The sequence below is a fragment of the Eriocheir sinensis genome, chromosome 41, assembly GCF_024679095.1.
Source record: "Eriocheir sinensis breed Jianghai 21 chromosome 41, ASM2467909v1, whole genome shotgun sequence".
Lineage (NCBI taxonomy): Eukaryota > Metazoa > Arthropoda > Malacostraca > Decapoda > Varunidae > Eriocheir > Eriocheir sinensis.
In genome coordinates this window covers 5279825-5294419 of record NC_066549.1, presented here as the reverse complement: position 1 = coordinate 5294419, position 14595 = coordinate 5279825, and the positions used below count along the sequence as shown (strand labels likewise).

The following is a 14595-nucleotide window of genomic DNA, read 5'->3' as shown; positions in this document are numbered from 1 at the left end:
TTTCATTTTTCTCTACTTTATTTCACTCAACTGACACGTGTTTCTCTTCTCTAATCTTTCTCCTTCCTATTCTTTATCTCCTCTTTAATACCTGCTCAGTCTTCGTTAATTTTCCTTCCGTTTTTATTCTCAGGTTCGTCCAATTCACCAAACTGTTTCTCTTTCTTTACCTTTTTCCTCCCTCTTCCCTTTCTCCTTTGTAATCAATTTCCTCTTCTCCTGTCTTTCTTTTGTTTTCCCCCACTCATGTTCATTCCAATCACCTCTGCTTTTCATTCTCCTCCTCTTCCCCTCGTCACTTTCTCCCTTTTATAATCCCTGTTCCCTCTTCGCCCAGCAGTCTTTTAGTTTCACCCATGCACTCAGGTTCATTCTAATCACCTTTTGTCTCTTCTCTCTTTCCCTGCCCTTTAACATCCCTCTCTCCCTTTATCCTGATTCTGTTTACTTTTCTTCTACTCTCTCTTTCTCTGTAAATTCCATCCTCCCTCCCCTCCACCTCTCCCTCACCTCGCTCTCACCTCATCCCTCCCTCTCTCTCTCCTTATCTTACACGGCTACTTCACACTCGGATCACCTTTCCTTCCTATTCCCTCTTCACTTTTACTCTCCTCTCACACATCAATCTTCTTCAGTAGCTCTCATTCTTACTTCGTTGTGCTTTTTTTCTCCTCTCCTTCTTCACCTTTCCTTTATCTTCCCTCTTTACTTTCTCTTCTCTCTTTCCTTTTCCTTCCCTTTTAACTTTTGCTCTCCTTCCACATTTCATTCTTCTTCAGTAACTCTCATTCTTACCTTGTTGTGCCTTCCCTCATCCCTCTTTCTCCACTTTTCACACCTCATTTACCTCTCACTGCACTCCACTCCTGGTCACCTAAACCTCTCTCTCTCTCTCTCTACCTCTCCTCTCCTCTCCCTCAACCCCTCAACCTGCTTACTGGGATAGGGTTCGTGGAAGGGTTAGGTGAACACAAGATTGCTGAGCTGGGACCTGGTAAATGTGTTCCAGGTGATAGGTTATGGCGCCTGTGTGTGTGTGTGTGTGTGTGTGTGTGTGTGCGTGTGTGTGTCGGGCGTGGGCGTGGCTCGTGCTTCACCCACACGTGTTTTATTGGTTAATGAGTGGCTGTGCTCTCTCTCTCTCTCTCTCTCTCTCTCTCTCTCTCTCTCTCTCTCTCTCTCTCTCTCTCTCTCTCTCTCTCTCTCTCTCTCTCTCTCTCTCTCTCTCTCTCTCTCTCTATCTATCTCTATCTCTATCTATCTATCTATCATCCTCAGCATCAGTAATCCTTCATCCCGGGCAAACAAAGGAGAACATAAATCAGTGTTACCAAAACCTTCTGCTGCGTCTGCCTCGCCGAACCCTTTGTTGTGTTTTTGTACTGGCGCCGCTGCTAATCTTTTTCTTCTTTTCTTTCTTGTACTTCTTCTTCTTCTTCTTCTTCTTCTTCTTCTTCTTCTTCTTCTTCTCCTCTTTCTTCTACTTCTTCTTTTTCTTGCACACCAGGGAAAGCAGTCAACAGGGCAACAACAACAACAACAACAGCGGAAAGAAAACGTCCACTCAGAACCACCCTTTTAATCCACTGACTCGTCTCTGTAATCACCCACACATGGCCTTAGTAACTACCAAAGTCTCTGTATTAAATTGAGGCCGTATAGTTATCATTCATCTTTTAGCAACATTTAAGAACACGAATAGCATCTCTTAATATACATGTAGTTCCTATCGCAGTCGTAACCTCGTGTTTTAAGTGTCATATCTCCCCGATAGGTGGCCGTGAGGAGTGTGGGCAGACGCTGGGTTGAGAGGTCACATGAGGACTATTGGAGGTAAGGTCAGGTATCGACTTTAGGACACGGTGGACTGAACCCTGAAACCCCATTGAGTCCTTATGTGATCCTCCAGCTAGCGCCCCCTTCACCACCACCACCACTACCACCTCGCCTTCAGGCCTCGCCCCATGCAACGGAGGTAAGTTAAATGTGTGTTGAGTTGTTTTATTCTGCTTACCTATGCTGTGTTAGCCTGTTTCTTCCTGCTGTGTTATCCTGTTCCCTGCTGTTGTGTTATACTGCTCCCTACTCCTGTGTTAGTCTGCTCATTTCTGTTTTTCTCTCCAGTCAGCTTATCATTCAGACTTCATTATTTTTTTATCTGTGCTCACGCCTGCTCATTTGCCTTGTTCTATATTGTTCCTTACTGGTGTGTTATATGGTTTCCTTGCTGTTCATCCTCCCCCTCGGGCTGATCGATATTTGGGTACCTGGGGAAACTTAGGAAAGGTAATTATGGTAGCCCGGATGTCACGCGCCACACTATCAAGGGACATAGGTCGTTTTATAAGACATTTCGCCGCCCAAGAGCACATATTTGACAACCCTTTCGTAGGAGTTGTGGGCATTTCCAGGAGTAGCTTAATGACCCTGGTGGTAGTTTGACCCTTCCTCTGTACCGTGAACCTAAAGAAACACATATTTGACAACCCTTTCGTAGGAGTTGTGGGCATTTCCAGGTGTAGCTTAATGACCCTGGTGGTAGTTTGACCCTTCCTCTGTACCGTGAACCTAAAGAAACACATATTTGACAACCCTTTCGTAGGAGTTGTGGGCATTTCGAAGTGTAGCTTAATGACCCTGGTGGTAGTTTGACCCTTCCTCTGTACCGTGAACCTAAAGAAACACATATTTGACAACCCTTTCGTAGGAGTTGTGGGCATTTCGAGGAGTAGCTTAATGACCCTGGTGGTAGTTTGACCCTTCCTCTGTACCGTGAACCTAAAGAAACACTCATTGGAATCCGACTGACCCCCTCTTTGACCTTTAGAAATAGCTGATGCGAGAAGCGAAACTGTCTTGTAATATCGACCTTTGTGACGGAGATGAGCACTGAAGCCATGCGCAACTTAAGTGTATACCCCAACCTTGCCTTTAGCATATGCCTCCACTGTCCACAGAGTATCGAGATTCTAAGGGAGGAAAATAAAGGCGGAAAATATTTGATGACAAGGAAAAGATCTTAAAGGAAACGAGCCTGTTGAATTTTACGTTTATTAAAGCCAGACACGTTTTTATGAAGTACTACAGCGATAATAACGCATGTGGTTCGCAAACCCAACAGCAAGGACGGCAGCATTTTAAATCCCATCCTACCCTCGACAACCCCACCACAGCCACACACACTCATCGGTAATAATAAAAAATAATAATAGTGCTAATCATTATAATCGTGGGACCAGGTACAGGCGCCTCAGGTAACAGGTAACAGGTGTGTGTGTGTGTGTGTGTGTGTGTGTGTGTGTGTGTGTGTGTGTGTGTGTGTGTGTGTGTTAGGGGGGGCGAGGTTCCTGATTCACCCACACACACATTTCTCTCTCTCTCTCTCTCTCTCTCTCTCTCTCTCTCTCTCTCTCTCTCTCTCTCTCTCTCTCTCTCTCTCTCTCTCTCTCTCTCTCTCTCTCTCTCTCTCTCTCTCTCTCTCTCTCTCTCTCTCTCTCTCTCTCTCTCTCTCTCTCTCTCTCTCTCTCTCTCTCTCTCTCTCTCTCTCTCTCTCTCATCTATCTATCTATCTCTATCTCTCTCAATTTCTATGTACCTTTCTTACAAAATCTTTCCTGGGTGAAATAAAGATTACAGAGACAGAGGCAGAATTCTCCATCACATCCTTTCCGTACCTTAGGAGCAGACGAGGCCGTAACAAGTCGCACAGTGTATATATATAGGTTTGCGCGGCACCCTCACAAACACTCGCATTTAGGTCATCAGTTAAGAGACGGTGGTGTGCATTAGAGTGACACGTTAAAGCAAGCAGAAGCGGTAAAATCATAAAAGGGAACAAGTCACGATATGATTGCGGATTTTGATGAAGCGAATGGAAAAAAAAAAGACACCTATTTTTTTTTTTTTTTTTTTTTTTTTTTTGCCTTGCGCTTCGGTTTCCTTCGGATCTCCGGTGGATGGTGGGTCCTTTCCTCTTCTTTCCGGTGATGGTCTCAGCCCAGCAGCGTTTCTGGCGCAGGCGAGTTTATAGTGGCCTTGCATTGGCCATTGCTCCATGCTGCCCCCAGAGCTCATTCCTGATCCCTAGATCTAGAGTCCGTGTTGATAGGGTCTCTGTGGTGCATGTGGGTGGTTTTTTACTCCACTCGGCTGGCAATGAGAAAGCAGGCGCTTGGGCCGGGGGCGAACTCTCGTCCCCTCGAACTCGAGCCCGTTCCCTGACACGACAGACGACCGCATGAGAGAATTGAGTCGGGGCAAAAAGGAAGCGATTTAACCTGAAACTTTAATGATTGCAGGTATTAATAATAAACGGAGAGAAAAAAGCCACACGAATGGATCAGATTAGCAAGTCAGGACCACACAGAGGCGTCAAAACCAACCCCCAAAACTTAACATCTTAGACCATAGTGGATATACTGATAGCAAAGCGAAGACGAAGAAAATCCAAGCTAATATTGATGTAGGAGGCGCTGGTGAACGGAGAAAAAGACATCAAGAAAAATAAAGGTGACGAACCATTTTTATTTATTTTTTATTTTTTTTATTTTTTTTACGTCTTCGCCTGTAGCGCCGGTAAGCTTTCTTCAGAGGCCTGGTAGTTGGCCCAAACCCGTCATGGCGCAGGCAATTTTTATAGTGGCGCCATTTATGCTTGGCTCATGCTGCCCCCGGAACTCATCCTTGATTCACTTGGACGGTTTCTTCTAGAGTCCGGGTTGATGGGTGGTCTTCAGGACAGCATGTGGGTAGTCTTAGGCCACTCGACGGTGACTGAAAAATCCCAGGTGGTAGCGGGCCGGATTTGAACCGATGTCGTCCATGGCGCGGTGAATGCGGGGCCAGCACGCTAACCACTCAGCCACCGCCTACCCTATATATGAACTTAACACATAACACGATTGCGAATATTGATAATTCAGTAATGGTATCAGGACACCTCTCCTCCCGAAATTGACCCCTCTTTCGTCCACCTCTTTGGATTATTTTTAGGAGCAGCGAGTAGCGGGCTTTTTTTTTATTATTGTTTCCTTTTTTTGTGCCCTTGAGCTTTCTCCTTTGTTGTAAGAGAAAAAAACTAAGCGAAAACCGAAAAGAAAAACTGAACGAAGATGAAGACGCTAGTGAAGAGAGGAAGAGGAAAGGAAGGAATAGGACTAAAAGGTAAAACTATCTTGGCGGACGAAGACTCAGGTGACGAGGGCAAGGTCGGCGCAGGGAGGGGCGGCGCTCAGAGGGGTATCTCGGTACACTTGGTCACGGAGTAGAAGGTGAGGGGGTCGCTGGCCTTGCCCGACTTGGAGAACGCCCGCACGTCGCTGAAGTAGGCGTGGCAGGGCGCCAGGCCGCCCGAGGTCAGGAATACCTCGGCCGTTATTTCGCAGGTCGCCGTCGCCGGGTCCGCGCTCACCTCGTAGACACACACCTGCCGGACACACACACACACACACACACACACGTACATGAGGTCATAGAATACACTCTCCCTTGTTTGTTGATGTTGTTGTTACTATTAATGGTGGTGCTTTTGTTATTAATAGAACTACCATTACTTCTGCTGTTGATATTATTCCTACTACTACTACTACTACAACTACTACTACTACTAACACTTCTACTACTACTATTACTATTACAGTTAGTATTACTACTACTACTACTACTACTACTACTACTACTACTACTACTACTACTACTACTACTACTACTACTACTACTATTTCAAAACAGCTGTGTATGCAAGTGTAATCCGTTCATTTTAAAACCCAAACATCATCTCGAGTTATATATATTTCCAGTCATCTGTTTGATAATGTGCCCATGTGTGTTTAAATATTCTCTACATTTCCTCTGGCATATTTGTTTGTTTTTGTTGCTCTGGCGTGAGTGACTGCAGAAGGGGATAAACATTACTCAAGAAGGAAATGCCACTGGTGTTGCCTCATAAGATTGACACAGAGAGAGAGAGAGAGAGAGAGAGTGAGAGTGAGAGTGAGAGAGAGTGAAGGGTAAAGTGAAGTAGCAAACGTAAAGTAAAAGATAAAATACAGGTAAAATAAAAGATAAAGTGAAGTAAAGATAAAGTAAAGTAAATGACAGAGTAAAGGTAAAATAAAGCTAAAAGTAAAGTAAGAGTAAATTAAGTAAAGTAAGTAAAGTAAAAGTGAAGTCAAGGTAAAGTTGGGGGCATACGCTAAAGCTACGCAGGGATGTTGTGGCGTTGCGTAAGTAAAGAGTAATAAAATCTTCTCCTCAAGGTGGACAGAATCATTAATCACAAGCATTAATGTCCGCTGAGATGAAACATGCTTCGTCTCTGCCCCGTGAAGAGAACCAGAGAGAGGGACGGAGGGGAGGAGGGAAGGGAGAGAGAGAGAGAGGAAAGGAGATGGAGAGGCAGGGAAAGAGGGAGGTTAGACTGGCGACAGGAGATTGAAGAAAGAGAAAAGGGAGGGAAAGAATAGGGAAGGGAAGGATAACTGTGGAGACTACTGTGATAAAGAAGAGATGTAAGAGAGAGAAGTATAGTAGAAGGAACGTATTAAAGGAAAAGGGTAATTTGAAGACAACAAAGATTTTAAAAAAATGGAGGAAAGAGAAGAGAGAGAAGTGAGGAGAAGTGTGAAATAAACCGAGATGAAGAGAAGAGAAGAGAGAGAAGCGTGGAGAAAACTAAGTAAGAGGGAAAAATGGAAAATACGAAGTAAGGAATTCAATAGAAGAGAAGAGAGCAAAGTATGGAGAAGATCGACTGTGGAAGAAATGAAGATAAAAGAAGAAAAGAGTGTGAAGAAGACGAAAGCTAGAGGAAACGAAGAGAAGAGAGGAAAAGAGAAAAAAAAGAAGAGGAAAGGACGTGACGAAAGTTAAAAAAAACATTAATGAAGGGAGAAACGAAAAGAAGAGAAGAAAACAGACGATAAGAAAAAAGAACTGAAAAAGGCAGAACAGATCAGAAGAGAAGAGAGTGGAGACAAGAACAACAGCCTAGAAGGAAGGGAACAGAGAGTGGAGATCAGGGACCCACCTCGTACTCGAAGCTGCAGTCTGGGTTAGCGGAGTCCCAAGCGATGGTGATGGATGTCTCCGTTGCATCTACCTCCCGCCCGTTCACTGGAGTTTCGGGCTCTGGGAAAAGGGAATGACTTAGTTAAGAGGCAGAAAGAGGCTGTAGAAGGAATAAGATGGACTGTTCTGGGTTATAGGAAAGGAAGGACTGTTTATGGAAGTAGAGAGAGTCTGAAGAAGGAACTATGATTAACTATTTTGGGCTCTTGGGGAAGGGAAGGGCTGAGTTCAGAGGCAAAAAGAGGCTGTAGAAGGAATGAGATGGACTGTTCTGGGTTATAGGAAGGGAAGGACTGAATGTGGAAGTATAGACAGGCTGAACAAGGAATATGATGATTCTCTCTCTCTCTCTCTCTCTCTCTCTCTCTCTCTCTCTCTCTCTCTCTCTCTCTCTCTCTCTCTCTCTCTCTCTCTCTCTCTCTCTCTCTCTCTCTCTCTCTCTCTCTCTCTCTCTCTCTCTCTCTCTCTCTCTCTCTCTCTCTCTCTCTCTCTCTCTCTCTCTCTCTCTCTTCTTACCTTTAATATATATAATGATACTAATTTATATAAGGAAAGAGTCTGAGGAAGGAAGAGAATCAGGGAGCAATAGGTTTAAGTTAGATGAATTCAAATGCAGCAAAAACATTGGCGAGAAGTGCTTTACCGGTAGAGTGGTGGATGAGTGGAACAGGCTTGGCAGTCATGTTGTGAGTGGCATTACCATAGATACATTCAAGAAGAGGTTGGATAAACTCGTGGATAGTGAGGTTAAGTGGGGCTAGTTTTACAGGAGCTGCCTTGTATTGCCCTACCGTCCCCTTGCAACCTTCTTCCTTATGCTCTGTGCTCTTATGTTCTTATGTGAAGTTGCACGCGGGCCATCGAGGGAACGTGAGTATGTACATGAAAGCAGGGGAGGGTAGTGATGGGGCCATGTGGTGTAAGATCTCCTACCCACCCCTTTATCCCCCACTCCCTCCCCCCACACACACTGAGTCACACATACCACTCCCTACTCCCCCCCAACACATACACACACTGAGACACGCACACACACACACACACCAAGCCTTCCACTCCCCCCAACACAAGTTCACCTCCCATCCCCCTTCTATCCCCTTCACCCACCCACCCACAGTGAGTCTCCCCCTCCTCCATACCCGCTTACTAACACACACACACACACACACACATACACACACACACACACACACACACACACACACACACACACCTCAAGCCTTCCACTTTCCCCCAAAACAAATTCCACATCTCCACCCTTTCATTCACCCATCTCATCCACCCTCTCATTCACTCATCCACACCCACATACACTGAGACACCCCCTACACACACATACACCAAAGTCTACCCTCCCCCTTCCCCTTCCCCCTCACACCTTCCCCGTTCTTTCAACCCTTCTGCTGCTATTACTGCTTTGTTCCACCTTAATTGCAATGACTTCAACTCTTTCAAGGAGGGAGTTTTAATACACCTGTGACCCTGAAGTTGATGAAGGTTCTTTGTGTACCACCTCCTCGCAATCCACCGCCACCACCACCACCACCAAAACTCTACCACTGCCACAAGGAAGACGGTGGTTGAGTGGATAGCGTGACGGCGCCGCAATCCAGGATGACACGTGTTCGCTCCCCGCCCGCTGCCACAAGCTGGGATTTTTCAGTCATCGCCGAGTGTCCAAGACTACCCACATGCTCTCCAGGGGACCACCTATCAACCCGGACTCTAGATTCTAGGATCACAGGTGAGCTCCGGGGTGCAGGTTGAGCCAATGCAAGATGGCGCCACTATAAACACTTGCCTGCGCCACGACGAAAACGTAAAAAAAAAAATAAATAAATAAATAAAAATACACCCAACTCGTGCACTTCCTGACTGTCTCCACCCTCACACTACAGCCTCGCCAGCCTCCCTTCCCCTCCCTCCCCCTAGACCCCCCCCTCCCCAACGTCCCCCTGCCTCCTCCCCCTTCACCCCCCGTGCCGCACCCCACAAATTAATTCCCCCACCAACACATCCTCGTCAGCTCCTCATCAACTCGCTACTTCCTTCCTCCCACCACTCACTCGTTCACTCACTCACTCACTCACTCGCTGCACGTACGCCCTTTCCTCTGCTTCCTCCTCCTCTTGCTCCTCCTCCGTATGATTTTCCCTTCCTATATTTGTCTTGCATTTTCTTACTTCTCTCTCCTTTTTTTCTCTTCCCTTCGCCTCCTCCTACTTATCTCTTTAACTGTTTTCTCTTTTCTTTGCTTATCTTTCACTCCTTTGCCTTCCCTTCTATTTCCTTTTCTCTCTTATATTTTTCTCCTCTTCCCTTCAATTTCTTTCCCTTCCCTTACCCTCCCTTGTATTTTCTTTCCTCTTCCTTTTTTTTCTCATTATCTTCCCTTCCCTTCCCTTCCCTTTCCTTTCCTTCCCTTCCCTTCCCTTCCCTTCCCTTTCCTTCCCTTCCCTTCCCTTGCCTTGCCTTGCCTTTCCTTCCCTTCCCTTCCCTTCCCTTCCCTTCCCTTGCTTTCTCTTCCTTTGCCTTCTTTTCCCTTCCCCTCCCTTCCCTTCCCTTCCCTTCCCTTCCCTTTTCTTTCCTCTTCCTTTTTTTTCTCATTATCTTCCCTTCCCTTCCCTTCCCTTCCCTTCCCTTCCCTTCCTTTGCTTTCTCTTCCTTTGCCTTCTTTTCCCTTCCCTCCTTCCTTCCTTCCCTTCCTTCCTTCCCTTCCTTTCCTACCTTACACACACACACACACACACACACACACACACACACACACACACACACACACACACACCTCCATACCCTGTCAGTCTTACCAGCCACCCTCACCACTCCCACTCCCTCCCACACTCCTTTACCATCACGTCGACCTCCTCCTCACCCTTCAACTCCCAACATGCAAACTCCACCTCTCCTCTTTTCCCTCCCTTCTTCATTTTCTCACTCTCCCGAGGTTACTTTCACTCTTCTCTCATCCTTTCTCTCATCCACCTTCTCCTCTTCTTTCTCTCCCTCCATTTCCCTTCCTTTCCCTCCCCTCTCATTCATTCTCCTCCACCTACTCCTCTTGATACTCTCCCTCTATGTCCCTTCTCTGCCTTATCCTCGCTATCCATCCCCTCTCCTCCTCTTTCTCTCTCTTTCTCTCCTTTTCAGATGCCTTTTCTCTCCCACTCAATCGTCTCTCCCTCCCTTCTCAGCTGCTCTGTCCTTTCCTCCCTCCCCTTCCTCTCCCCTTCTCCTCCCTCCCTATCTATTCCCTCTTCTCCCTCCCCTTTCTCTCTTTCTCATTTCAGATTCCTCTTCTCTCCTAGTCTCTGTTCTCTTCCTCCTCTCACCCTTCTCTGTCCCCTCCCTTCCCAAATTCTCCCTTCTCTCCCTTCCTCCTCCCGGTCTTTCACCCTTTTCTGTCCTCTCCTCTTCCTTCCCAAACTCCCTCCTCTCTCATCCACCCCCCCACCCCCCCTTCATTCTCCACCTCTCCCTCCCTCCCCCCGTCCTCACCGTCCTCCAGTGTGGTTCCCTCGGTACTCCTCCCCATGCCAATCAGCTTCTCGCCCGAATAGTCGAAGATGGGCGTGACGTTGACTTGGTGTGTGGTGCAGGGCTGGAGGTAGCTGATCAGGTCGTAGCAGGAACTCTGGAACGACACAAAGAGACATTATTGACGACACTTCTCTCCCTGAGCCACAACTTGAAGGGAACTTGTCTTCTTCCTTGTCTGAGTGAGTGAGTCTTCCGGGGGCGAGGAGGAGGGGGTTAGGGAATGAGAGGGAAGATTGTTTTTTGTGAGTGCGTTGAGAGAGGGAGGAAGGACTGGGGGAAGGAGGAGTTAGTGGAAGGGAGAAGGAGAGGGAAGATTGCGGTTGTGAGTGCGTTGAGGGAGGGAGGAAGAACCGGGAGTGAGGAGAGGGAGTTAATGGAAGGGAGAAGGAGAGGGAAGATTGTTTTTTGTGAGTGCGTTGAGAGAGGGAGGAAGGACTGGGGGGAAGGAGGAGTTAGTGGAAGGGAGAAGGAGAGGGAAGATTGCGGTTGTGAGTGCGTTGAAGTAGGGAGGAGGAACCGGGAGTGAGGAGAGGGAGTTAATGGAAGGGAGAAGGAGAGGGAAGATTATTTTTTGTGAGTGCGTTGAGGGAGGGAGGAAGAACCGGGAGTGAGGAGGAGGGAATGGAAGGGAGAAGGAGAGGGAAGATTGCGGTTGTGAGTGCGTTGAGGGAGGGAGGAGGAACCGGGAGTGAGGAGGAGGGAATGGAAGGGGGAAGGAGAGGGAAGATTGTTTTTTGTGAGTGCGTTGAGGGAGGGAGGAAGGACCGGGAGTGAGGAGGAGGGAATGGAAGGGAAGGAGATGGAAGATTGCGTTTGTGAGTGCGTTGAGGAAGGGAGGAAGGGACTGGGGGGAGGAGGAGGGAATGGAAAGGAAGGAGATGGAAGATTGTTTTTGTGAGTGTGTGTGTGTGTGTGTGTGTGTGTGTGTGTGTGTGTGTGTGTGTGTGTGTGTGTGGAAAAGGTAGAATGTATAGAAGGGAAGAACGGGTCTACAAATACAAATACAAATACAATAATACAAAGATACAAATACTTGCAAATAATAAATAATTTCACGTAAAGGATGTTCCGTTGCTTCCCTTCCTCTTTTCTCTCTCCCTTACTTCATAAATCCCTATTCTAACTTTTATTCCCTCCATAACTATTTTTCTACTTTTCTTGTTTATAAGTGTATGGCTTTTGGTGTATTGCTCATCAGTGTTTCCTTTTTTTGTGCCCTTGAGCTGTCTCCTTTGTTGTAAAAAAAAAAGAAAAAAAAAAAAAAGGTCTTAGGTAGAAAACTCTTAGGACTTTACTCCCATTCTTTTTCCTCCTCTTTGTCCTCCTCCTCCTTTCTCGTCCTATCCCTCTTCTCCTCTTCCTCCTCTTCTTCTTATTCCTCATCCTTCATTTCAATCGTCCCTCTCTCAGTCTTCCTTCAGCTTTTATTCTTCCTCCTCCTTCCATCTCCTCTTCATCCTCCTCTTCTTATTCCTCTTCCTTCATTTGAATCGTCTTTCTCTCTGTTTTCCTTCAGCTTTTATTCTTCCTCCTCCTTCCATCTCCTCTTCCTCCTCCTCTTCTTATTCCTCTTCCTTCATTTCAATCGTCCCTCTCTCTGTCTTCCTTCAGCTTTTATTCTTCCTCCTCCTTCAACATTCGTCCACTCTCCTCTCCTCCACCTCTTCTTTCTTCATTCTTCTTCCTCCTCCTCCTCCTCCTCCTCCTCCTCCTCCTCCTCCTCCTCCTCCTCCTCCTCCTCCTCCTCCTCCTCCTCCTCCCTTTTCTACTGCATTCCTTCACCGGCAATATACACATCCTCCCTCTTTCCTCTCCCTACAACTCACTACTCCTTCCTCTACCGCCTCCTCCTCCTCCTCCTCCTCCTCCTCCTCCTCCTCCTCCTCCTCCTTCTCTTATTCCTTCTCACTCAACACACACATCCTCCCTCTCTCTCCTGCTCTTTAAATTCATTCTTCCACCTTTCTCCTCCACCTTCCTCTCCTTCCCCACCCACCGTCTACACCTCCTCCTCCTCCTCCTCCTCCTTCCTCCACCCACCTCAAGGCACGGAACTTGGTGTGTCGTGGCGCCATCAATGACCACCTCGTAGTGAGAGATGGGAATGGTGCTCTCGCTAATGTTCCAGTGCACGGCCAGCCACGTCAGGCCCGCGTTCTCCACCTCCAGGTAGTAGATCAGGCCTGCAGGGGGCGACGAAGGAGGGAGGGGAGGGGGGGTGTTAGTGTTGTGGTTGTTGAGATCTTTGGAAACCTTGTATACATGAGATGATGGAAAATGTAATACTTAAATTCTCTCTTGCTCATGAAAAAATAAAATCCAAAAATCTTCTCTTGTTCTCCTTCTCCTGGGTCACTGTTTTCTCTTTTTTATATTTTTCTCTTTTCCTCTCTTGTTCTCCTTCTCTCCTTTCCTCCACGTCTTCCTCCCCTGTGTGTTCCCTTCTCCTCTCTCCATCTACTCTTCTCCTCCTCTCTCCCATCTCCCCCATGTGGGTCTCTCTCTCTCTCTCTCTCTCTCTCTCTCTCTCTCTCTCTCTCTCTCTCTCTCTCTCTCTCTCTCTCTCTCTCTCTCTCTCTTTACTCTTCTCCTTTTCTCTCTTATCCTCCCTTTCATCCCGTCTCCCTCCGTTGTTTCATTCTTCTTCTTTACTGTCTTCTATTATCATCTCGTTCTCCTCCCACGTCTCTTCTCCATTCTACTCTCGTTCACGCTCTCCTCCCCTCACCCTCCCTGTGTCACTCTCCATCCTCCGGTCCTCACCTCCCACGGGGCCCATGTCAACCTTGGGACACTTGCCCACGTTGCCCTGAGCATCCGTGCCGCGAATGTCGAGCTCCGTGGTGCAGCAGTCCGTACTGTAGAACACGTACACCTCCTGCACCGTGCCCGGCGTGAAGTCCGATATCAATACCGTCTGCCCGTTAGGTACATAGGACACGGCGTACAGACCTGGGGGGGGAGAAGGTTACGTGATGCATAGGACACAAAGTCATTGCAGCGATATCCCATGATTCTGCGTAGACACTTAGCCTGGTATTCTTAGACGCTTTTGACTCTCACAACGACTATTTCCAAAGGCCATAAAGGAGAGTAATCGGGTTCTAATGAGTGTTTGTTCAGGTTCACGGTAGAGAAGAAGGGCCAAACTACCATCCAGGTCATAAAAATACCCCTGGAAATGACCCAAACTCTTACGAAAGCCTTGTCAAATATATGTGCCTGGGAGCCATAATGTTTAAGAATACGACCCTTAATTACCAAAGGCACCAATCCGCCTCTCCAAGTCCCCATTTAGTGTCCATGAGTGTTGTTGTTGTAGGTGTTGTTGCTGCTGCTGCTATCCTCACCTGAGTCGCGGTCCTGCAGGGTGGCCGTCACGTCCCAGAGCCGGGTGCTGCAGAGGCCGTTGTTGGCGTAGCTCGTGCAGTTCGGGGTGTGGTCCAGCACGCAGGTGGGGGGCTCGGAGTCTGCGACCTGGAGAAGGGGGGACGTGGGGAGGGTCACAGAGGCTTAGTTACACACACACACACACACACACACACACACACACACACACACACGGACGTAGCTTGCATCAACTTGTTTTTCTCCCTCTTTTAGTATCCTCCCTGTCCTTTTTTTCTTTTTCTTCCTCCTCCTCCTTCTCCTCCTGTGTCTCTTCTCCTTCTATTCCTCCCTCTCCTCCTCATTCTCCTTTTTTTTTCCTCCTTGTTTTCTCCTTCTGTTATTTCTCCTCCTCTTTCAATTCGTTTTCGTTCTCCTTCCCCCCTTCTCCCTCCCTCAAACTCGTCTTCCTCCTCCTCCTCCTCCTCCTTCTCTTTTTCTCTCCTCACAAGAAAGTAACCTCGTGACCACTTCGCCAACAAGAAATAAAAATAATCTGATTCACAAACCAACTACCTTTCCTCCTTACCCTCCTCCTCCTCCTCCTGTCCTCTTCTCCTCTTCCTCTCCTCTTTTTTCATCTCCTCCCCTCTCCTAAAA

At 47.4% G+C, this 14595-nt stretch overlaps 2 protein-coding genes across 2 annotated transcripts in view; one reads left to right on the top strand and one right to left on the bottom strand.

The window, feature by feature from the left end:
- The window catches only part of LOC127009545 (actin-histidine N-methyltransferase-like), a 77871-nt gene extending 74428 nt beyond the window's left edge, over window positions 1-3443 (top strand). The window contains exon 13 of the mRNA XM_050882718.1: window positions 1775-3443. The gene's annotated coding sequence lies outside the window, so the exon portion shown is untranslated. The remainder of the gene's footprint in view (window positions 1-1774) is intronic.
- A 1077-nt stretch (window positions 3444-4520) lies between these two features.
- LOC127009542 (von Willebrand factor A domain-containing protein 7-like) overlaps window positions 4521-14595 on the bottom strand; it is a 31852-nt gene continuing 21777 nt past the window's right edge. Inside the window, exons 16-21 of the mRNA XM_050882716.1 lie at window positions 13959-14085; window positions 13372-13560; window positions 12649-12791; window positions 10567-10702; window positions 7028-7128; window positions 4521-5425 (exon numbers count right to left, since the gene is read on the bottom strand). Of these exons, the coding sequence (XP_050738673.1) occupies window positions 5231-5425; window positions 7028-7128; window positions 10567-10702; window positions 12649-12791; window positions 13372-13560; window positions 13959-14085 (891 nt within the window). The 3' untranslated portion in view covers window positions 4521-5230. The remainder of the gene's footprint in view (window positions 5426-7027; window positions 7129-10566; window positions 10703-12648; window positions 12792-13371; window positions 13561-13958; window positions 14086-14595) is intronic.